Source organism: Myotis daubentonii, chromosome 2 (genome assembly GCF_963259705.1).
Source record: "Myotis daubentonii chromosome 2, mMyoDau2.1, whole genome shotgun sequence".
Taxonomy (NCBI): domain Eukaryota; kingdom Metazoa; phylum Chordata; class Mammalia; order Chiroptera; family Vespertilionidae; genus Myotis; species Myotis daubentonii.
The window spans coordinates 112,902,901-112,927,207 of NC_081841.1; the positions used below are offsets into that span (position 1 = coordinate 112,902,901).

At 39.7% G+C, this 24,307-nt stretch overlaps 1 protein-coding gene across 26 annotated transcripts in view; it reads right to left on the reverse strand.

Annotated features, from left to right (window-relative positions):
• The window catches only part of MICAL3 (microtubule associated monooxygenase, calponin and LIM domain containing 3), a 279,395-nt gene that overhangs the window by 150,586 nt on the left and 104,502 nt on the right, over window positions 1–24,307 (reverse strand). For 25 of the 26 annotated variants that reach the window (XM_059684295.1, XM_059684298.1, XM_059684293.1 and 22 more), the window contains 12 exons: window positions 23,783–24,122; window positions 21,011–21,218; window positions 18,398–18,514; window positions 17,905–18,006; window positions 17,193–17,348; window positions 15,900–16,000; window positions 11,265–11,522; window positions 10,763–10,878; window positions 9,650–9,776; window positions 7,503–7,599; window positions 6,382–6,529; window positions 747–943 (listed from right to left, as the gene is read on the reverse strand). In XM_059684295.1, coding sequence (XP_059540278.1) covers window positions 747–943; window positions 6,382–6,529; window positions 7,503–7,599; window positions 9,650–9,776; window positions 10,763–10,878; window positions 11,265–11,522; window positions 15,900–16,000; window positions 17,193–17,348; window positions 17,905–18,006; window positions 18,398–18,514; window positions 21,011–21,218; window positions 23,783–24,046 — 1,891 coding nt within the window. In that variant the 5' untranslated portion in view covers window positions 24,047–24,122. Of the gene's footprint in view, window positions 1–746; window positions 944–3,315; window positions 4,361–6,381; window positions 6,530–7,502; window positions 7,600–9,649; window positions 9,777–10,762; window positions 10,879–11,264; window positions 11,523–15,899; window positions 16,001–17,192; window positions 17,349–17,904; window positions 18,007–18,397; window positions 18,515–21,010; window positions 21,219–23,782; window positions 24,123–24,307 lie in introns of those variants that run through there. The other variant, XM_059684296.1, reaches the window with a different exon arrangement.

Below are 24,307 nucleotides of genomic sequence, written 5' to 3' on the forward strand. Positions count from 1 at the left end.
TCACAGAAGCCAAGGAAAAGAGAGTTTCAGAAAAAAAGTTGCCATTCCACAGTGCTGAACAATGCAAAAAGCCAAGGGCATAAGAGATGAGAAGTGAAAAAATATGGATTTGGCAATTCTTCATGAACAAGGAGAGCAATCTAGCAGAGGAATAATGGTAGAAGCCAGGTTGCAAAGTGTACAAAGTTTAGGCAACTGAGGAAGTAGCCCACTTTTTAAAAAAAAAAAAGGTGGTTCAGCCAGGCCAGTGTGGCTCAGTGGTTGAGTGTTGACCTATGAATCTGGAGGTCACAGTTTGATTCTGGGTTTTGGACTCGATCCCCAGTGGGGGGCATGCAGGAGGCAGCCGACAGATAATTCTTTCTCATCACTGATGTTTCTATCTATCGCTCCCTCTCTCTTCCTCTCTGAAAACAATTTTTTAAAAAAGTGTATATATATTTTTAAAAGGCTGGATCAGAAAGAAAGAGTATGAAAAAATAATAGTCAAGAAAACAATTCTGGATAGGAATGATTTTTACATATTTATAGATATAGTGAGAAAGATTTGGGTAAGAATGAGTGGTTGAGAAGGAAAAAAACAATGGAGCAAAATCCCAGGGACTTACCCTGATAGCTGGCCAGTAAAAACAGAGTAAGTACAAGTTTGCTTTTGTGGGTGCTCATGTAGGATACAGGGAAAGAAAGAAAGCCAGGCAACAACAGAGAACACGAAAGACTCCCACACCAGAGGCCTCAGTCCTTACCGCTGGAGGGGAGTGAGTCCTTGAACATCTCGTAGAACTGGGTCAGGTACATCACCATGGACAGCTTGTCAGGCTCCCCCACCGAGGCCATCTCTTTGCCTGTCATGATGGGAGAAATGCCCAGTTCCTTTTCAGCAATATCAAAGGCCAGTTGGTTATTCTTCTCCACATTTTGTTCATCCAAAGAATCAAAATCTCTGAGAAACAGGATAAGGAAAACATATCAAGATGGAGTACTTGTCCCCACACCAGAAAACAGTATCAAGAAGTCACTTCATTTCTTTGTTGCTCAGCTAAAATCCTATGTGCAGTGCTTCACTGAAATCTGAGAGCAAACTTGAAATATAAATCATTCTCAAAGGAGAAAAAGTGATTAAAGAAAAAATGATAAAGAAAAAAACAGAGGGAAAGTTAAACTATCCTCATTTTTCCAATTACAGAAATTTCTTATTAGGATGTCCAGTCTAATTAGCATATAACCCTTTTATTATTATAGATGTTAAATAATGCTAAAAATCCTATTTGGATCAGACTATTTTTAAAGTCTTGGGACTATTATGCATAGTGTCCTTTGGACCTGACAAGCTATTATAGATGTGCTGAATCACCTCTGATAAACCTTACTCAGCCTTCTACTTGAAGGGAAATTCCAAAACTTTCCTCAAAAGATTTTTCCATTGCTAAATGTCTTAAAATTTCCCAAGTATTTAGATGAACAAACATTTTCCACCGGATTTCAAGCTTCTTACTACTCAATCGTAAGTAACAACTGAGAGCGTTCTTCTTCAGGTGATTTCAGATTAACTGGTCAGGCCTTACATTGTGCTAACTCCATTTCAAAAAATTCCGTAAGTCTCATAATCTACAGGCTCATCTTGAATGAAGTTATTGTGGTCTAAACAGTGCCAAATTACCTACTCACTGCTCTGCCTTCTGTTACAAGAAAATACCCTAGGTCAGGGGTGGGCAACCCCTGGCATGCATGCCAAACATGGCACGCCAGTAACTTTTGCTGGCACGCGAAACCCTCTCTTATAATCTTCCATTTACAATTATTTTCTTATTATTGACTTTTTTATTTTTCAGATAAATTCAGTGTAGGTGCATCTTAGATAAATAAATAATTTTACATAACAAGTTATCTTAAAGACCACAGACATGGATTGATGAGAGAGGGGAAGAGCAATTTCTATGCCTCTGCCTTAACTCTCCCTGCCTTCCTAGATCCGACCAGTGTTTTGGTTTCATCCACATATGCTTGTGAATCTTTGTTCTCAGTGATGAATTTTGTTAAGTCTCATAATAGGAGTAGCCTGATGGATGAAAGTAGTAGCTCGTGCATATCTCTGAAGGTCACAAAATATAAACATGATGTAAAATCTCTGTCATCAGTGATGCAGCAGCAAAAGTCCCACTGATAATATCAAACGGAGTCATAAAGTTTTCTGCCGGACTATCGGTGTACATGTATACATTAAAAATAAATGTATTTTTCATCATCATATTCTGTTTTTGTCGCTCGAATGAATTTTATCATTTCTTCGAGGTTCTTCACATAGTACACCTTAAGAGATATCAAGTAGGCGTAACATGTTCTCAAAAAATTAGGGTTGGCATGCAGAAGAATTTTGAGTCAGAGATTTTGCTGCTTTTGGCACGCACTCACAAAAAGGTTGCCCACCCCTGCCCTAGGTCTTCTCCAGACAGCCTTTGGTATATTCCAACAGGGATGTGTCCCTCACCCTACACTCACCCCTCCACCCCACCTCTCCCTGAGTTTTGTGGGATTGACAAAGTATCTTAACAGAAAGTGCAATCCTTAACATAAGAGAATACCGATGAACCATTATAAAGCAGGGAAGCACTAATTGTTTTGTTGGTAGTGCCTGGCATATTTGCCATCAGCCAGCCAAATGTTCTAGCCAGGTTTTCCTTATGACCAATAACATTTGAGAGATAGCTGGCTGAAACGAAGAGTTCAACCTGTGGCCAATAAATCGAGTTTTGTATTACATGAAGTTAATATACCCTGATGGGTGTTAAAACCAATTTTTGAAGTCAATTACTTCTGATTTCATCCTTTTTTTACTGCCTTCCCTAGGGAATAGAACTGATTCACCTGGCCCTTCTTTAAGCACTTCTTTGCCATTTATCACAATCTTTCTCAAGCTCTCCCTCTTCCTCCTGAAAGGCCAGCAGAGGACATTTGGCTCAGGCAGACTAGAAAGTCCTGAAGGAGAAAGTGGCCCCAGCCTCATTTCATGGAACAGCCTGCGGTCACCCTATCCGGCACAACAGGAGGCAGCCGCACCTGAGGGTGAGACAGCAGGCCAATGATAACAACGGCCACCTACAGCCCACAGCCTCAACGGCCAGCACTAATCAGTCTGAAGGACAATAAACTCCATCTAATCAGACTAGAACACTTACATCCCCCAGCCTCCAACCCTTGTGATTTTTGCGTATAAAATTCAACCCCAAGAACAGAGGAGGCTGAATCCTAACCTTCCCTGGTTGTGCCTCCATTCCCCATTCCCTCTAATAAACTTCCCTCCTGCTTGCTCGCTGCGTCAGCCTACTAGGTGTACCAGTTAATAATGGCGGATTTTGTAATCAAAGAAAACACGATAATTTCAAGAGAAACATCAAAAGTGCTTTATTCAAAGTAATGTCCATCGCTAGCTACACATTTCCCCCATCTTTCAGGTAATTTGTGGATACCGTCCCAATAGAACTTTTCTTGTTTTGAGGCAAACCATTCAGAGACCCAATTTTCCACTTGCTCATATGTTTTGAAATGCTGCTCAGAAAGTGTGTGTGCCATCAATCGGAACAAGTGGTAATCTGAAGGAGCAAGGTCTGGTGAATACAGCAGGTGGGTTAATACTTCCCAGGCAAGACCTTTCAACGTGTCTTTAACTGGTTTTGAAGTGTGTGATGGTGCATCATCATGAAGCAAAATTACTTTGGCGTGTCTTCTGGAACATTCTGGTCATTTCACGATCAAAGCGTGGTTCAAATTGATTATTTGTTGTCGGTAGCGATAAGTATTAATGGTTTCACCTGGTTTTAGAAGCTCATAATACATCACACCTTCCTGATCCCACCAAACACAGAGCATTGTCTTTCTGAATTGATCTGGCCTTGCAATCGATGTTGATGGTTGACCTGGATCAACCCATGATTTTGTGCATTTGGGATTCTCAAAATAAATCCACTTTTCATTACCAGTCACAATTTGATGCAAAAAAGACTTTCTGGTGCTGTTGAAGCAACATTTTACTGATGACTTTTCAGTTTTCCCATTTGTCTTTCGTTCAGTTGACGTGGCAACCATTTTCCTTCCTTTAAAATCTTTCCCATTGCTTGTAAATGATCAGAAATTATTTGCCGAGCAACGTTTAATCTTTCTGCAAGTTGTTTTTGAGTTTGACACGCATCTTCATTCAATAATGCTTGTAATTGTTGGTCTTCAAACTTTTTCGGTTGACCTGGACGTTCTTTGTCTTTCACATCGAAATCATCACGTTTAATGCGTTTAAACCAGCGTTCACAAGTATCTTGAGATGGAGCATGTTCACCATAAGTTTCCTGAAGTATTCAGCAGCACTTTTCTTCAAAATAAAGTAATGAATTAAAACTTCCTGCGAATGCTCTTTTTTTGGCACGAAATTCAACATTTTTAAGCGTAAAAATATCTACGAAGTTAACATCTTCAGAAAATTTGGCAATATGAAGTTTTGAAAGCTTGTTGTCAATACAACAAAATAGCATACATATCAAATTGCATATATATATCAACATATGTGTAACTCCATTTATTGAAAAAAAAAATCCGCATTATTAACCAGTTCACCTAGTAAATCCTTGAGCAACTCCAATTTTACACCTCGTCACCCCCTTTTTTTCTGGTGGGGTAAGCCCTACTGTCATCTGTGCATAAGCTAAGGTAGAAGAGCATAGAGGTCAGAAATTCCCATTCTTAAATCACATTATACAAGGCTGTTTTTACAGCTCTTGCCTCATTAACTCACAACCTAATATAAAGGAACTATGTCCTTTAGGATTTCTTAAGGAATCATTAAAATAAACACACCAAAATTGGGCCCTTAAGTGAACGTCCTGGTCAACCGAAAAAGTTTGAAGACCAACAATTACAAGCATTATTGAATGAAGATGCCTATCAAACTCAAAAACAACTTGCAGAAAGATTAAACGTTGCTCGGCAAATAATTTCTGATCATTTACAAGCAATGGGAAAGATTTTAAAGGAAGGAAAATGGCAAATGTGTCAGGCACTACCAATAAAACAAAACAGTCAGTGCTTCCCCACTTTATAATGGTTCATCGGTATTCTCTTATGTTAAGGATTGCACTTTCTGCTAAGATACTTTGTGAATCCCACAAAACTAAGGTTACCTCACCCACCTACACCAGTAACATCTCCTCTTTTGACCATTAGTGACTCACCCAAGGGCAGAATCAGTACAACAGGATGACCCTATTATTAACCAGTACACCTAGATATTATTAACCAGTATACCTATTATTAACCAGTACACCAAAACACCAGTAAACAGAGTTTTCCATTATGTGAAGTTAATACACCCAAGTGGGTGTTAAAACCAATATCTAACTTCGTAGATACTTTTATGTTTAAAAATGTTGAATTTCGTGCCAAAAAAAGAGCATTCGCAGGAAGTTTTAATTCATTACTTTATTTTGAAGAAAAGTGCTGCTGAATACTTAAGTGAACCTAATAATAAAAGAACAGGCAGCCAAAATAATTCAACATGTTCTGCTTCTGTTTCCAAATACAGTGGGGCCTTGACTTACGAGTGTCCCGACTAACGAGTTTTTTGAGATACCAGCTGTCTCTCGGCAGATTTTTTGCATTGAGTTGATAGAGTAATTTGAGTTAACGAGCTCCTTAACATCGGTCTCTGAACGAATTAAACTCGTAAGTCAAGGCCCCACTGTATTCTTGTTTGGGAGAATGCCCGTGGTGGAAACCTGAGTGCACTAGTGTCCGCAGGTGACCTGGGGTCATCCTATTGTACTGATTCTGCCCTTGGGTGGGTCACTAATGGTCAAAAGAGGAGATGTTACTGGTGTAGGTGGGTGAGGTGACCTCAGTTTTGTGGGATTCACAAAGTATCTTAGCAGAAAGTGCAATCCTTAACATAAGAGAATACCGATGAACCATTATAAAGCAGGGAAGCACTAATTGTTTTGTTGGTAGTGCCTGACATATTTGCCATCAGCCAGCCAAATGTTCTAGCCAGGTTTTCCTTATGACCAGTAACATTTGAGAGATAGTTGGCTGAAATGAAGAGTTCAACCTGTGGCCAGTAAACAGTTTTCCATTATGTGAAGTTAATACACCCAAGTGGGTGTTAAAACCAATTTTTGACCCTTTGAGTGCTGTTAAAAACTCAGCTAATCATTTCTTTGTTGAGCTACATAATACTTAACATTCAGAGTTTTAAATGTAATTAAGTCGAAATTAATCATTGCTTTCTAGAGAAAGTTTCTTACTAGAAAAAAAAAAGTACAAATTTGGCTACTTGCTAGCAGGGTACTCTAAGATCCTTAGGGAATATAAAATGAAACAGAAAGTCTGGTCACAACTTACATCAGATCAGGGCGGTATCTATGGATAATTGCACATAGAGCCAGGCCACTTTTCCAAGACATAGTGAGATCTGTCACATTGACCCCTGTGTAGCCATCTGTCTGCCTTTGGCACCAACCAAGCAGTTTGCTTGAACGAGGTACAGACTCTAAAAGAACAAAAATAATATTAATGATAGTGTTGTCACTTGGTAGCATTAATATGGGATCCTCTTTGTAGTACACATATCCAGTTAAAAAAATTATTGAAGGTAGGAAGAACACAGTTGTCAGGCATCGTGATAAACCAGCTATGTATGTCACGGAATCCTCATAACCATAATGTGAGGTAGGTGTTGTTACCCTCATTTCATAGTAAGGAACTGAAGTTCAGAGATACTATATAACCTGCTCATGACCACACACTTCACAAATGGCAAAGACTGGACTAGGACCCAGTTGTACCTGACTCCAATGTGAGATTTCTTCTAATTATGGTCTACTTTCCTCTTTCCATCCTCAATATCAATACCAGATTTAGGCCTTTACAACTGTTAGCTGACAATTGTAATGGCATTTGCCTTTTCCATCCCATCTTACATGTAGAGGTATACTCATATCACTCTCCTTTAAAACAAATCTTTAGGGACCTTTCAATACACACAAAATATGAAATGGCCTTTGTCTCTGTCACTGTATCCTGGCAATATCATAGTACTCAGTTAAAATGCCACTATTTCTCCCATAAAGCCTTACCCCCAAAACCTTAGCTGGCGTGTGTATGTGCCCACATGCTGCCCTTTTCTCTTTCTCAATAGCATCTCTATCTGGTTTCTCTTTATTTCCTCATAATACCTTAAATCAAGGTTTCTTAACCTTGACACACTGATATTTTTGGCTGGGAGCTGATTTGTGTACAGTAGGAGGTTTAGCTGCATCCTTGGATGTCAGTTAACATCCTCTTCAACTCAAGACAATAAAAAATGTCCCCAGAAACTACCAAATGTCCTCTAAGGGGCAAAATCATGTCTGGTTGAGAACCACTGCCTTACGCAGTACTATGTACACTAAGAGCTCAATAAATAATTACAGACTTCTCTGAATAGGTTACCTACATTTCAAAAGAGCATTATCAGAACTCACCATTGCGAGTCAACTTTGGGGTAGTTTGGGAATTCACCAGGTTCTCCATTTCCAGATGAATATCTTTTGTTTCTCCAGTATCATATAAATGGCGCACCTGGCAGAAATGTAAAAAGTTGTAAAGAAGGAAAATCAAACAAGTAACAAAAAGAGAATGACAGATGAAAGATTGTGATAGCAGACTGGGCAAAGTTTAGACAGAAGTTATGATGATGACCTAGGTTACATATAAACAAATACATAAATTGTGCTAAAAATTCACTACTCAGCTACAGAAGTCCTTCTGATAATCTCTATTGGACCTATTTTGAAAAAAAAATTTATTTAAAAAATTTTTTTTATTGATTTCAGAAAGGAAGGCAGGAGAGACAGAAATATCAATGATGACAGAGAATCATCAATCAGCTGCTTCCTGCATGCCCCCTACTGGGGATCAAGCCTGCAGCCTGGAAATGTGCCTGGACCTGGAATTGAACCATGACCTCGTGGTTCATAGGTCTACGCTCAACCACTGAGCCACACTAGCCGGGCAAAATCTACTTTTTAATTGATAATACATATAGTAAAATGATACATTTTTATAAATGAATATCCTATATAATAAAAGCCTAATATGCTAAGTGTCCAGTCGTACATTCAACCAGTCAAAGGGTAATATGCTAATGATATGCTAAGGCTGCTCAACCGCTCACTATGATGTACACTGACCACCAGGGGGATGAAGCTCTGACCGGTAGGTTAGCTTGCTGCTGGGGTCAGGCCAATTGGGACTGAGCAAGATGGGCCAGACACGCCCTGAAGCCCTCCCAAGTCCCTCCCTGGCCCCGATCGTGCACCGGTGGGGTCCCTCAGCCTGGCCTGCGCCCTCTCACAATCTGGGAACCCTCGGGGGATATTGGAGAGCTGGTTTCGGCCCCATCCCACAGGCCAGGCCGAGGGACCCCACTGGTGCATGAATTCATGCACCCGGCCTTGAGTACCCATATAACAACCCAGATCAAACTTTACAACATCTCCAGGCTTGCAGTCAGTATTCTGATCCCAAAGGTGACCAATATTCTGATTTCTATCACCAAGAATTAATTTTGCTTGTTTTTGAACTTTATGTAAATGAAATTATAAAGTACATATTCTTTTGTATGTGGATTTTGTTTGCACAGTTAATGACTCTGAGATTCATTCATGTTGAATGTAACAAATATTTTAGCCTTTCTCATGACTGTACATGTTCGATTGTAAAATATACTACAATTAATTTATTATACTGCTGATGGATGTTGAGGTTGTTTCTGGTTTCTGCATGTTATGAATAAAGCCTATTATATGTTTTTTGGTGTTGTTATACACTTGTTTTGTTGGGTATGTTGGACCCCTAGTGCTGCCCTCTATTAGCAGGTTTCATGGATGTCTTATAGACTTACCACACGTAAGTATAAAAAGCCTAAAGGTGTCAACTTCAGGTAGAAAGTGAATAAACAATTACTCTACAACATTGGCAAATATGTTGAATAGACTACTTTCTGAAAACTGATGGGCTCTTTGGGATAATTGTGCTCTGCAAATTATCATAACTTCTGTCTAAACTATGTCATTCTTAAAGTAGTTATAAGGCTTTAGACATTCTAAGAAATAACTCAGTACAAAAATGACCTACAATATTTTTTAATTGTAGAGAGTGTCTTATCTTTTAAAGTTCTTTCCAGTGAATAATCTCAGTTGTCCTCACAATGATCCTGTCTGTGAGTAGCAGGGATGATCACCTTCATTTTACAAATAAAGAAACTGAGGTTCAGAGAAAGTGAAATGACCAGTCCAAGTTACAAGAGACTGTTCGTGATAATGCAAGTAGAAGTCACATTTCTTGACTAGTGAACAAGTGCTCTTTCCCTACAAAATACAATTTGAATCAGGAGACCTGGGATAAATCCCTGGATGCATCATTTTTGTCACGTCTGATCTTCTGGCAAGTTATTCAACAACTCTCTGCCTTAGCTGCTCAATTTGTTGATGGACAATAATATCTACTTCAACCAACTCAGAGAGACATCTACTTGAATCTACTTGAGGGAAAGGTTGTATATATGTTTGTTATTAATAGGCAAATTTCAAAGGACCCAGATATGGAGCACTGACTAGAAGACACTTACCTGGGTTGGCCGGAGAAAGTTGATGTTAATATTGGGATATCTGGTGACAGGGTCTATGCTGTATTGGCTGAAGTTTTTACTCACATTCTCAGGGGTTGTCTGAGGCAGTAACCTATAAATGCTTTCCCTGCAATAACACAGTAATATACTCAGAGCACGACAAGGACCACGAACATCTCCTTCTACTTTGAGAATATTTCTATTTTTTGACAGTCCCCAAATTATCTGAAGGATGATAAATCTTCATCCTTGACTGGTTTCCTCCAATCCTACATCAGCTCTTGCTTCCCATTCCCACCAGCTCAATAATTCCACAGGCCTCGTTAAGGGCCAACGAGAATAGCAAAGACATTGCTGTGGGCAGAGATAAAAAGTATGACCTTAATTTAAAAGGCAAGTAATTTACTGCTTTGTTTTTTCAAGTATGCCAATATTTAATATGTAAGAGAATCACAGATGAATAAAGAACTTGTCATCGAATTACCCAGAGTGCCTTAAGTAAGAGACTTAAAATGACATCAACCACCAATTTCATACAGGAAATCTTTCTCTAGTTTTTCAGGTTAAGGTATTTGTTCTTTATCAGCGAATACCAAGATTCTTACCTTATTTGCAATAATCTGCTTCAAAATATCTGACATTTTAAAACTTGAGAAATGTTTACAAGCAGTTTGGTATTTTCCTTTGAATTCAAAGTCACTTTTAATCTCATCTCTTATTTGAGTATGTCCCCTATTACGACATTGATTTCATTAGTTTACACCTTTCTAGTTTAAGAACGAGAGGATTTAATGTACTATTTTTATGTATTTGTTTATGTGACTGTCATAAAGGACTCAGATACCATCTTTCGAAGGTATACAAAGATTCAGATACCATTAGTCCACAACAAATTGAGTTTGGACAGGGATAAGAGAAAAACACTTAGATAATCTTTACATTTTATAATTTCTTGAATAAATATCTTGCCTTTCTTCTCTTGAATAAGAAAACATCTTTAATTAAAGCAGGAAGAGAGATAGAAGGAAGAATGAACCTGTGTTTTGTCTTAAGAGCAAAACACTCACCACTCCCAGTTTCTCACAAAAGGAACCCCTGGTTACTTCCCATTACCTCTCTGCCAGGACTTCCAAGGGACTTGTTCCTAGAGACCAACTTCGTACCATCCAGGCGGAGTCCATAGCAGCCAGAAAGCCCCGGGCAATTCCGGTTCCCATTGGCCAAAAAGGCTATCAAGGAGATATAAAACAATTAAAATAACTTACATTTTAAAAGAGAGAAACTAAACTAAGTAACTAAGAAAAAGATTACTATTGAAAGTAGTCTTTGGCAACTGTTCAGATACTGGACTTCTCTGCTTCACAAACTGGTAGAAGGACAAGTTAAGGAAGTTTCTGCTTCATAAATTGGTAGAAGGGCAAGTCAAGGATTTTGTAGCATTTCCATTGCTACTTAGCAAGTCTGGGTTCCCCGTGGCCTGTGATGCTTCCCTATATCAGGAAATATAACTCCTACAGGGAGTTCACTTATGAGGTATAATGTTGTAGACACTCCACAATCAAAGCACCTAGGTTTGTTTCCAACTATATTAAGTGCCGTCATCCTTAATACTCACCTCTAGGAGGCTGTCCCCAACCAGAGCCACTAGTAACTGGTGTCCATTCTGCTCTCGCACCAAGGCAGCATTCTCAGAGGCGTACATACAAGTGAAGTCGAACATGGCCACATCGGGCTGCCCATAGTGATTGATGGCAAAATCCAGAGATGGTAGCTGTTGCTGGGTGGAGAAGTCTGCTGCTTCCCTGGCATAGTTCAGCAGAGCCTCTTGGTCCACATTCTCCCGGGAAAGCAAGAGCTCTGTGTCGGCATAGTCCTAGCTCCAGAAATGGAAGAGGCTCGGTGGAAAAGTCTAGGTACAAGTCTAACTGGCTCAAGCCACAATACACATATCGGACATAACCGAGTTTTTCACCGCTTTTCCCATTCCCCTAAAGTGATTTCATATTCCAAAACAAGTCTTTTAAACATATTACAAAGGAAAAGGGGAAGGCTAAGTGGGAATAGAGGGATCATACCTCAATATAATAAAAGCCTTATATGACAAACCTATAGCCAACATCATACTCAGTGGGCAAACACTAAAACCATTTCACCTAAGAACAGGGAACAAGACAGGGATGCCCACTTTCACCACTCCTGTTTGATATAGTACTGGAAGTTCTAGCCATAGTAATTAGGCAAGAAGAAGAAATAAAAGGTATCCAAATTGGAAAAGAAGAAGTAAAACTGTCATTATTTGCAGATGACATGATACTGTACAGAGAAAACCCTAAAGAATCCATCAAAAAATTATTAGACTTAATAAATGAATTCGGCAATGTAGCAGGATACAAAATTAACACCAAGAAATCTATGGCATTTTTATACACCAATAATGAACTTACAGAAAGAGAGATTAAAATAACAATTCCATTTACCATCGCACCAAAAAAATTAAGATGACTAGGAATAAACTTAACTAAGGAGGTATAAAACCTGTACTCGGAAAACTATAGGACACAGAAAAAAGAGATAGAGGAAGACATAAACAGATGGAAGATCATACCATGTTCACGGATTGGTAGAATCAACATCATTAAAATGTCCATACTACCCAAAGCAATCTATAGATTCAATGCACTCCCCATTAAAATACCAACGGCGTATATCACAGACCTAGAACGAACTCTCCAAAAATTCATCTGGAATAAAAAAAGACTCCGAATAGCTACAGCGATCCTGAGAAAGAAGAACAAAGTAGGAGGGATCTCAATGCCAGATATCAAGCTGTATTACAAAGCCACTGTTCTCAAAACTTCTTGGTACTGGCACAAGAACAGACCAATGGAATAGAATAGAGAACCCAGAAATCGACCCAAACCACTATGCTCAATTAATATTTGACAAAAGAGGCAAGAACATACAATGGAGTCAAGACAGTCTCTTCAATAAATGGTGTTGGGAAAATTGGACAGATATATGGAAAAAAAAAAAAAAGAAAGAAAGAAAGAAAGAAACTAGGCCACCCACTTACACCATACACAAAAATAAACTCAAAATGGATAAAAGACTTAAACGTAAGATGGGAAACCATAAAAATCTTAGAGGAATCCACAGGCAGCAAAATCTCAGACATATGTTGAAGCAATATCTTCACCGATACAGCCCCTAGGGCAATGGAAACTAAAGAGAAAATAAACAAATGGGAGTACATCAAAATAAAAAGCTGGGTGGGAGCTGGGTGGAGGGGAGTTATGGGGGGGAAAAAGAGGAACAAATATAATAATCTGAACAATAAGGATTTAATTAATAAAAATAAAAATAAAAAGCATCTGTACAGCAAAAGAAACCATCAATAAAACAACAAGAGAGCCCACTGCATGGGAGAACATATTTGCCAATGTTATATCCGATAAGGGTTTAATCTCCAACATTTACAGGGAACTCATACAACTTATCAAAAGAAAGATAAACAACCCAATCAAAAAAATGGGGAACAGACCTAAATAGATACTTTTCGAAAGAGGACATACAGAAGGATAAGAAACATATGAAAACATGCTCAAAGCCACTAATCATCCGAGAGATGTAAATCAAAATGACAATGAGGTACCATCTCACACCTGTCAGAATGCTATCATCAACAAATCAACAAATGACAAGTGCTGGTGAGGATGCGGAGAAAAGGGAACACTCGTGCACTGCTGGTGGGAATGCAGACTGGTGCAGCCACTGTGGAGAACAGTATGGAGTTTCCTCAAAAAACTAAAAATGGAACTCCCATTTGACCAAGTGATCCCACTTCTAGGAATATATCCCAAGAAACCAGAAACACCAATCAGAAAGGATATATGCACCCCTATGTTCATAGCAGCACAATTTATAATAGCTAAGATTTGGAAACAGCCTAAGTGCCCATTAGCAGTTGAGTGGATTAAAAAACTGTGGTACATCTACACAATGGAATACTACGCTGCAAAAGGGAAGGAACTCCTACCATTTGCAACAGCATGGATGGAGCTGGAGAGCATTGTGCAAAGTGAAATAAGTCAGTCAGAGAAAAATAAATATCACGAACAACATAAACTGATGAACAAAAACAGATCCAGAGACAGAGAAGCATCGATCAGACCGTCAAACCTCAGAGGGATGGCAGGGGAGCATCGGGGGAAGGGGGAGAGATCAACCGAAGGACTTGTATACATGCATATTAGCATAACCAATAGACACAGACACTAGGGGGGTGAGGGCATGAACAGGGGTGTGTGTGGGGGGGATCGAGGGATAAGGACACATATGTAATACCTTAATCAATAAAGAATAAAAAAAGGGGGGGAGCTGTTTCTAAAAGAGGCCAGGCTTTGCTGTTTAGTGCTGGCTTTTCCATGTACTTGGAGCAAATTACTACTTCTTTGATACTGTCCAATCCACTTCATAGAGTTATTCTGAATACTAAATAAAATAACTTATGTGATAGTGCTGGTAAACTGATAAAACACTTTATAGTTTATGTTACTATCAGCAATTATTACCTTCTGGGTAGCAAATAGCTTTTGGCAACTGGGACCACATGGAACACTTAACTTGTATAACTCCACAAACCCAAAAGTTTCAGTGCCAAAAGGTTTTGGAGGTGGGAGCAATAGCAGTCCAGGGGACTGGGAAGAAATATATTCAAAATGGAACAGAGGTTTAAAAATTAATAATAAGATTCTTAAAGGCTCTATAGAACCTCCCAACAAAGAAAAACAATAATGAGAGAAAAGGGGTTTTCCACATAAATGGCTGAAAAACTACTTTTCTATTTTGGAGGTTCCTGGCATACTGAGCCAAATCTTTATTCTCCTGAAGTGGGGCCTATGGTTTCCAAGTGTCCCTGATGGTACTTTCAGTTACCACTACAAGATGTTAAAAGCCAAAACACAAATACTCAAATTGGCCCTTGAAACAGTTTGTTCACCATTAAGTAAGTGGTCAGAATGAATTTAGTGTTTAGCAGCACACACAGAAGGGATGGCTCTTGCCCTCTATAAAAAATAAGTAAATAAAAAGGAAAAATAAATCAGAGTCTTGACATTCCAGATCGTTCCTACATAATTTCGACTGATAACAATGGGCACACTGCCTATTTCTTACTGATAAAACATTCAAATACATCTTGTTTATGCTCTTGGCAGAATGGGCTGCACACACTGCTTGGTCCTGTTTCTCCTCATAGACATAAAGGACCACAAGGTTAAGAAGCAGATACAAGGTAACAAGTGGAAAGAGGCTGTGCTGCAGGTACATGTTCATATGCTCACCCCTACCACTGCTCTCAGATAAGGCTACAGTATACTGCAGATTAAAGTGACCGGATTCATTAGTATCCTGCAGAGACAGAGGACACCCTCAAATTCAGCCGTGAGTCTGTGGTGGGAATTGTACATGTGGGGATAGTAATTCTCACATTGAGACCATATCAGACTTAAGAAATTCTCCTTAAGGAACCCTCTACCCTGTGGTTTTCTGATTTCCTATTCAGATCATCATCTCAGGGAATGTCATACATTTAGTCATCTAAACAAAGGCTGAGCAGGACCTGGCTAAGGATGAATAAGAAGCCTTTACTGTTAGGTTATGCAGAGGTTTCAATACACCCTGACCGAGTCAGGGTTCCCTGGACTTCTGACAGCCACATCTAGAGTAAAACCAGAACCATTTTCTCAGGCTCCCATAAACACCAACTATTGCTTCTTGGTCAAACTCCATTCCCTCTAGCACCCCTTCCAAAAGATGACCTAACCAATAATTGGTCATACATGAAATTCTCTAGAACCACAAATCAAATCACCTAAAATTAAACTGAATATTTATTCCTGAATTATCTGAGATTTGCTTTGGAACAATCCAATTGCAGGAATGGGGAGTGAGTTGGGTACTAACGAAACAATATTGGTCATGTGTTGATAATTCTGAAAGCCAGATAATGGACACATGGGGGTTCATCAGATAATCCTCTCTACTTTTGTTTATATTAGAAAATTTCCATAATAAACAGTACTTTTTTAAGTTTAACTAAAAAACATTAGAGTACATTTTACCAGATGAGTTAGGGGGCTTGTTTTCATTCCCTTGCAGGAAAACTCATCTGACAATAAAATTCTTTCTCTTGGTGATCATACTAACCAGTACAACATAAAAAGAGGTTTAAAAGAAATCTATCACTTACATGCAGTATCACCCCTTTGTCCAGTAAACTCTGCTTTTTGGCCGTCATTACAAAATAGTGTGTGTCATCTTTGTAGTAGACGATGTTCTCCAAGTCAATACCTGCAAAACAAAAATGTTGAAGGTATATTAGGGCAGCCAGAGAGATTGTATGCGGGTCCACAGAGACCAGGGTTGTAAAACCCTAAGCAGGAAAAGAGAAAGCAAAAAAGATGTCTGAGTCCAGATTCTCACTTCCGGAACATTCAGTTCATAAAAAGAGGGGGAACTTTGTTTATCTTTGTACTGCTCTGTAACTCACTTGACACTCTAAGTTATCCTAAAAACAATGATCAATAGTAAGCAGAAATATATAAAGATTGAAAGAAAAAGAAAGATTTAACCCTTAGTAAGACGGTCTGGGTTAGTTATCGGGTTAAACCTCTTTTTATAGTCATCAAGGCAACTGGGGGAATCTCCTAGAACTGGAAGCAGAGAGTGAACTACTGGCTTTTAATTTCAATTAATCTAAAAAAATAGATGTAATGGAAAGAAATCATGTTCTAGAAAACAGAGAATTAGAATCTGCTGTACATTTTTGTTGCATCGAAACATCTAAGTTAATTTATTCAAAAGCTATCATATAAGAAAATCTCATTCCTATCTAGCATATGGTTTACTTTCAGACCAAAGTAGAACTTAGTAGACAAAGTAGTACACTCAATACCTAAAGTCAGGTACTCAATAAACCAGAGAACTACCAGCCAATAGGTTACTGCATTAAACCACTTAGAGCAGTGGTTCTCAACCTTCCTAATGCTGTGACCCTTTAATACAGTTCCTCATGTTGTGGTGACCCCCAATTTCATTGTTACAAATTGAACATAATTAAAGCACAGTGATTAATCACAAAAACAATATGTTATATTATATGTGTTTTCTGATGGTCTTAGGCGACCGCCCAAAGGGGTCGCGACCCACAGGTTGAGAACCACTGACTTAGAGCCACAGTGTAGAGGAAGGGGTAGAAGAAGAGTTGATAAAAGACAGCACGAACACTTAAAAACAAACACACAAATATAGTAAAAACCCAATCCAGAGTATCTCAGTCCCTGTGATGAGGATAAAGAACATTAGAGTAGCAATCAGTGATGGAAAGCATTACACTCAGAACAAAGCATGCGAGTGAGGAAGGAGCAACGGGTAAATGACACAGTAACACCAATGATTACCCACCCACCAAACTATCCAAGAGAAAGCCACAAGTAGTTATTTAAAATTCTATCCTTGTTGTTTTCAAGGCACTGATACCAACCTGTAGCTTCCCTGAGCTCCTGGAAAAATTTTTGGTTGAATATGAAAGCCACTCCACTGATTTCTTCCACTTTGGCTTCTGCTGTTGTATTTCGGTTGATAAAATTTGCTGTAATGGCAATGGCCAGTTTGCCTCGAAATTCTTTCCGACGAAATCCTGAAGGGAAAGAAATTTTCAGATGTGGCAGCAGTTGGCTAGAGAGGAAGGAAGGTCACTTCAGACAGGAAGCGGGTATTGATGATGACATTTGGGAACATAGGTGATAAAAATCAATGGAAAAATTTTAGGGCAGCTCTTCTCAACCTGAAAATAAGGTGTTTACCCATCAAAGAATATAACAATCCAGAAAAGAAGTCAAAGTCTCCCACACTAACAAAAAATTTGAAATCTGACTAACCAGAATGTTACTTAATACTAGGAATTCCATTTTTTTTTTTTAAAAAAAGGGAAGCCATCTTTTTATTAAGCTGAGATTTAATCCTGTAGTGCCAACTGCTCAACGTATAGCTTGTCTCTTAGTACCCTAACAAGAGTACCCTGTAAGAAGTAAACCAAGTACCACTTGGCTAGGGAAGGCTGGGGCTGCCATTAAATTAGAGTAGGTAGCACACATATGTAGATCCTCTCTGATGACACAAATTCTCACCCCAGGGTTTGGAGAAGGTCACCCTTCACTCTGCAATAAACCAGGAAAAGGAATAATGACCAATACCTTCCAAGGTGTTCCTACGGCCATCCCCTCCAATGATCACTTCAAATTCATATTCTGACACAGGATGGGTTTTAGGGTGAACCAGTGCCCGCCAACCTATCCCTGTAGACCAAAGTAAAATTGAAGGTTGTCACCCAGATCACATTCATACCCCTAAGACATTTCAAGATACCCAGGTAGGCAGATACCAAGCCAAAAACAGGTTTAAAAGCATGGGGTACAAACCACAGAAAGAAAGAGGCCTCACAAAGAAACGTTCCCACCATACAATTTTCTATAATGAATACAAGTGCCTGCAATGTCTAATACTATCTCAAAGGCCTCTTCATTAAATCAAAAGTTCCTCAAAAGATACTGGCTATACAGAGATGCCCTTTTTAAGTAGTTCTGAAAACAACCCACAGATTCCTATAGTTTTCTGCTTTGATCTCACCTTTTCTCACCCATTTGATGCCCTTTTATCCCTACTCCCCCCTTTTCCAATTCAACTCACGTTCATTTTCTTGGTCCTCAGGAGGGTGTACAAGTCCTTGGAATTCTACACTGACATGAATTTCAATACCTAGGATCAATGCTACTTTCAAAAGTATTAGTTGAAGCTGACGGATACCTGGGTAAACAAAACGATAACACAAGTTAGGGCACATTGAAAAAAAGAGTACCAGTTAGCAGTCACTGCTCAGGTTTCCACCTGTCCACCTATGCAGAGTTTATCCAGATTCTCAACGTTTCCTATAACAGGAGACATTTTCCAAGCCATGTTCCACAGCCTCTTTCTTTACTAAGGGCAAGAAATGCTCTAGAGCAGTGGTTCTCAACCTTGGCTGCACATTAGAATCACCTGGGAATCTTTTTAAAATCCTGATTTCTGGGCTTCATCCTCCGGAAATTCTGTTTCTTTGTTACTAATGTTGTGGCCCCACCCCATAACAAAGAAACAGAATTTCCGGAGGATGAGGCCCAGAAATCAGGATTTTAAAAAGATTCCCAGGTGATTCTAATGTGCAGCCAAGGTTGAGAACCACTGCTCCAGAGAGACACACAAGCCCACTCCCACCTCTTGGGTGAGATACAGTGGGGCCTTGACTTACGAGTTTAATTTGTTCTGAGACCGAGCTCGTTAAGGAGCTGATTAACTCAAATTACTCTATCAACTCAATGCAAAAAATCGGCGGAGAGACAGCTGGTATCTCAAAAAACTCGTTAGTCGGGACACTCGTAAGTCAAGGCCCCACTGTATTTAAAATAAGCAAAAGCTCTGAGATAACACAAAATTGTGGCCAACAGGAGACTCTCCTTTCTATGCTCTCCTGATTCAGTTAGAGCCACAATTATTTAGCAGAACCTACAATACTTACAGGACATGGTAGTTACCAGAAGAGGCAGAAGATATGCACCCACAAGTATGCTTTCCAGTTAGATCCAAAGGGGGCTGTACTACTTCCTGGGATTCCAGATAGTTCTCCTTCATCTTATTACCTCACTGATCTTCACAGATGCTTAGAGGTGAGAAGGGGAACTTCAATGCAAGTTTAGTAGTCTCTTACCATCCCTCCTCCCACTACTGGTCTATAGTTGCAGAAGCTAAGGTTCAAAATGAATGAAAATCTTGCTCATTATTCTAGTGAGATTTATTTATTTAACCAGTTAACTGCCATGATATTTTGAATTTAATTAAAAAAGGTCCCCTGCTTGCATCTATAGACGATTATGGCGTACAAATGGTTAATATTCAGTGAGTACCTGCCAGATGCCAGACACACTAGATAAAAATCTAGTCCCTGATGTAGGACACAGTTCCAAGACATATCCTGCCATACATAAGGCAGACAAATCCACTGAATGAATGACCTTTGGTCCTCTCTTAAGACCAGTCCTATCTGCAGCCTCTGGCTAATGTGCTAGGAGTGCATGCAAATCCTCCTCTAGATCATCTGGTTATTTTCCCCAGGTTTTACAACCTGGCTCATTCAGAGTCACACATGCAGTGACTCATTAAATCCCATGTTAGCACACATTTTATATTTGCAGACACTGGATTCCAAGATGCTTTAAACATTACAGCCCAATAGGTGGGCAGAGTGCTTCTTCTGCCTAGGGAATGTGGCAGCTGTGGCCAGTGTTTGGTAAACTGGCACAGCCACTTCAAACAGCAAAAGGTTTAATAGTTGACTGTATTTACAGGACACACCTGAAGGAGCTCAGAACAAAAGTTCCTTGATAAGGTTTCTCTGGAATTAATGATCACACTTCAACCTCATAATGTAGACACTGTTTTCATGAACACACACAGTAATTAAAACAAAATCACTGACTGCATTAACTTGTATTTACTTCAAAGCTTGAATATGACAAGAGTATAGCAAAAACTCCCTGGGCTGTAGACCTCATGAGAAACATCTAACCCAGCGGTTCTCAACCTGTGGGTCGCGACCCATTTGGGAGTCGAACAACCCTTTCACAGGGGTCGCCTAAGACCACCGGAAAACACATATATAACTACATATTGTTTTTGTGATTAATCACTATGCTTTAATTATGTTCAATTTGTAACAATGAAAATACATCCTGCATATCAGAAATTTCATTACGATTCATAACAGTAGCAAAATTACAGTTATGAAGTAGCAACGAAAATAATTTTATGGTTGGGGGTCACCACAACATGAGGAACTGTATTAAAGGGTCGCGGCATTAGGAAGGTTGAGAACCACTGATCTAACCAAAGAACTCACATTATCAACTTGCCATTCACCAAAACTAGGTAGGAGTCTGCTTCTTCTATAACCATGGTTTCCCCAGCTGTGTCCTCATAGCTTTTGTTCTTATACTAATACAGCATCTTTCATATCACATTCCAAAGAACTGCATGCTTTGTTCTGCTTCTACTGGACTAAGAATCACCAGAGTCTAATCAAGGCCCACACTGGTCATCCTATTTCCTAGCCTGGCCCCAGTGTCTATCCCACCATTGTAAGTGCTAAATAAGAGTCCAAGATCTAACTTAGAAATCCCTAAGCTAAATTCTGTGTAGTTAAATCTTTCTAGGTTACAGAACAACACATGGAACAATACAACAGATACTAAAAGAACTGGTTTTACTTACTGATATGGTCAATGGCTCCAGCACAGAACTTGCCATAGAACTTCTTGGCACCCAAACCTCGCAGATCATGTATGGTGAATGGCCAGAGATGCAAGACATTGTTGCGGGAGAAGGCATCTCGTTTCTCAATAACAACTACCTTAGCTCCCAGTAAGGATAAGTCGATGGCTGTGCGGAGACCACAGGGGCCAGCTCCAATGATGAGACACTGAAAAACACAGCTGTTTTTAGGGCAAAGGCAGCATCTCTTGAGAAAGCTCACATTTCTAGAAAAGTTTCATGATCTCATAACCATCATTCCCTAAAGCCCCAAAATAGGGCTATTCTCTCCACTTCCAACCAATCTGGGCCACAACAGAACATTTGCAATGGTTTGAAGAAAAGCTGGTGGTGGCTATGAATAAAGAAGACATAATTGTCAGTGCCGGATACAAACTTAGCACATGTTCACCCTGTAGATCTGCAACATATTTAAATGGGTCATAGTTTCAACAAATGATTTAAAATCACATCTCATTTTCATCAAAAGGAGAGAATCTTTTGTTTTTTGTTTTTAAATATATTTTTATTAGAGGCCCAGTGCTCAAATTCATGCACCAGTTAGATCCCTTGGCCTTTCCTGTGGGATGGGGCAGAAACCGGCTCTCTGACATCCCCCGAGGGGTCCCAGATTGTGAGAGGGTGCAGGCCAGGCCGAAGGACCCCACCAGTGCACAATCTGGGCAGGGGAGAGACACGGGAGGTTGGCCAGCCGGGGAGGGACCGTGGGAGGGCTCCAGGGTGTGTCTGGCCCATCTCCTTCAGTCTTTATCAGCCAGACCCCAGCAGTAAGCTAACCTACTGGTCAGAGCATCTGCCCCCGGTGGTCAGTGCACATCATAGTGAGCAGTTGAGTGGCCTTAGCATATCATTAGTATATTATGCTTTGATTGGTTGAACAGCTGACCGGTCAACCAGACACTTAGCATATTAGGCTTTTATTATGTAGGATTGATTTCATAGAGGAAGGGAGAGAGAGAGAGAGATAGAAACATCAATGATGAGAGAGAATCATTGATCCTTTCCTTTTGATGAAAATGAGAATCATGCTCCCCACTAGGGATCGAGCCTGCAACCCAGGCATGTGCCTTGACCAGCAATCAAACAATGACCACCTGGTTCATAGGTAGATGATCAACCACTGACCCACACTGGCTGGGCAGGAGAGGCTCTTTTGGAAGGTTTCTAAGTCAAACAGATTTCTGTTCAAGGAGACATAGATTATTAAATACATAGTCCTCGCAACCTTAGAATCCTGGAATGGGTCTTCCACTCAAATGATTCCCAGGAGGTAACTTCCAAGAGCCAAAGTTTTATGTGCTGAAAAACGTTCTTAAATCATACTTTAGACTGAAAGTCCAGGAAAAGGATCTTGAAAATCCATATTTTATAGAAGTATTTAGGGTGAGACTGGACACAACGAATTTGCATTGCATGTGCAGAAGAAAAAAACAGAACATGCAATATTTTGGCTTTGAATTCCTTTTATCCTTAATAAAACTCCCGAACTCACTCATAAAAGTCATGCCTTTGAATTTCTTGAATTTTGCTGATAAATATCTAACTAAATGGCCCAGCCAGCGTGGGTCAGTGGTTGAGAGTAGACCTATGGACCAGAAGATCACGGTTCGATTCCCGGTCAGGGCACATGCCCAGGTTGCAGGCTTGATCCCCAGTGTGGGTGTGCAGGAGGCAGCTAATCAATGATTCCCTTTCATCACTGATGTTTGTATCTCTCTCCTTTTCCCTTCCTCTCTGAAATTAATAAAAATATAAAAAATGTAACCAAATGCAAATCCACTGGGGATGGGTCTCTAAGTACCTATACTAGGCAAATTAAAGTTCATGAAAGAGCATTAATGACATAATCATGAAGTCATTTGCAACTTTATTTATTAGCCTTCTCCCAGAAGATGTGTTCTTATATAAGCAGGAAAGGCATTGTTTCTCTATTTCCTCATACCTACCCTTCCTGACTGAATAGCTCAGGTCTTTGCCCAGGTCTACCTTTTTCATGAAAACACTGTTTCTATATATTGTGAAGAAACCAAAAGAAATAATTTGGTTCATAAGGCCCTTGCTTAAGAAAACAGACTTTTGAAATATGGATAAAAAGAGGTCTGAAGCCTGTGGCAAATTCCCAAGTTGGCAGATACTATCTCTACCTTACCAGTTACTGAGTATAGAACAATGACTTTGTAAAGTTGATATGCCAAACACCATGAAGCTGTGTTTGTACAGGATGCTAATAGGGCCTGGCTACTTCTTGGCTAAATGACCTGCATCCACGATCCCCAGTGTGGGGGGGGGGGGGGGGGGAGGGGAGATGAGGACGGTGTGTGTGTGTGTGTGTGTGTGTGTGTGCAAGAGGCAGCTGATCAATGTGAGATTCAAAACAAAGCCTCAGCAAAACAAAGCCTCAGCAAAAGAATGAAGTTGCTACACCATTAAAGTTATTCTGAAATAGTTGAAACCCTGAATGTTCAATATATGAGTACATGAAATAAGAATAAAGTTTGGCACATGAAACAGTCAAATGAACATAAATAATGGCTCCACAAACCTTCACAAGGTATAAGATTTGACTTCCTATACTAGATCATGGCTGACTTGGCCTAGTTTTCACCCAGTCAGCTTCTACTTGATCCTTTTTTCAAGGCCTACCCCTACTCAAAAATCTTTTCTTTTCTATCTTTTCAATGACCCCAAGGCCTCAGAATAGCCAAAGCTTACCTTGGTGTTAGTACATGCTTTTCCCTTTTTGTAGTCTTTGTGGCTGCCCCGTTTGTCCAGCTTTGCCCAGAGGGCTTTGGCTTTCCAGTAGTTGAGTTTGGACTTGAGCTTGTGATAAAAGGAGCGATAGTCCTTAGGCTTCAGTTCAAGATGGTCACAGAGCTCTTGGAAGGCCTTAAGAGTCCCCTTGCAGGTGGTAGCCTGCACAAACTGGTCAAAGAGGGTGTGTGCTTGATTCATTGTCTCATTCTTACTCTCCTCCATGCTTCCCCACCCTCAGCACCCCAGACAAAGGGGGCAGTGGGATGGCTGTTGGTCCACTTGACACTGTCAGATTAAACTAACAAAAATAAAGAAAAAGGAATGGTCAATCCAAATTATATCTACAAACATTTTCTAGGAGACATAACTCTTTTTCAATGGAATTCCTAAGCATTCTAGTCATTCATTCAATAAATGTATATTGCATTCCTTCTATACTCCAGGCACTGAGGTATTGGGGAAGGAAATATTAGTACAACAAAG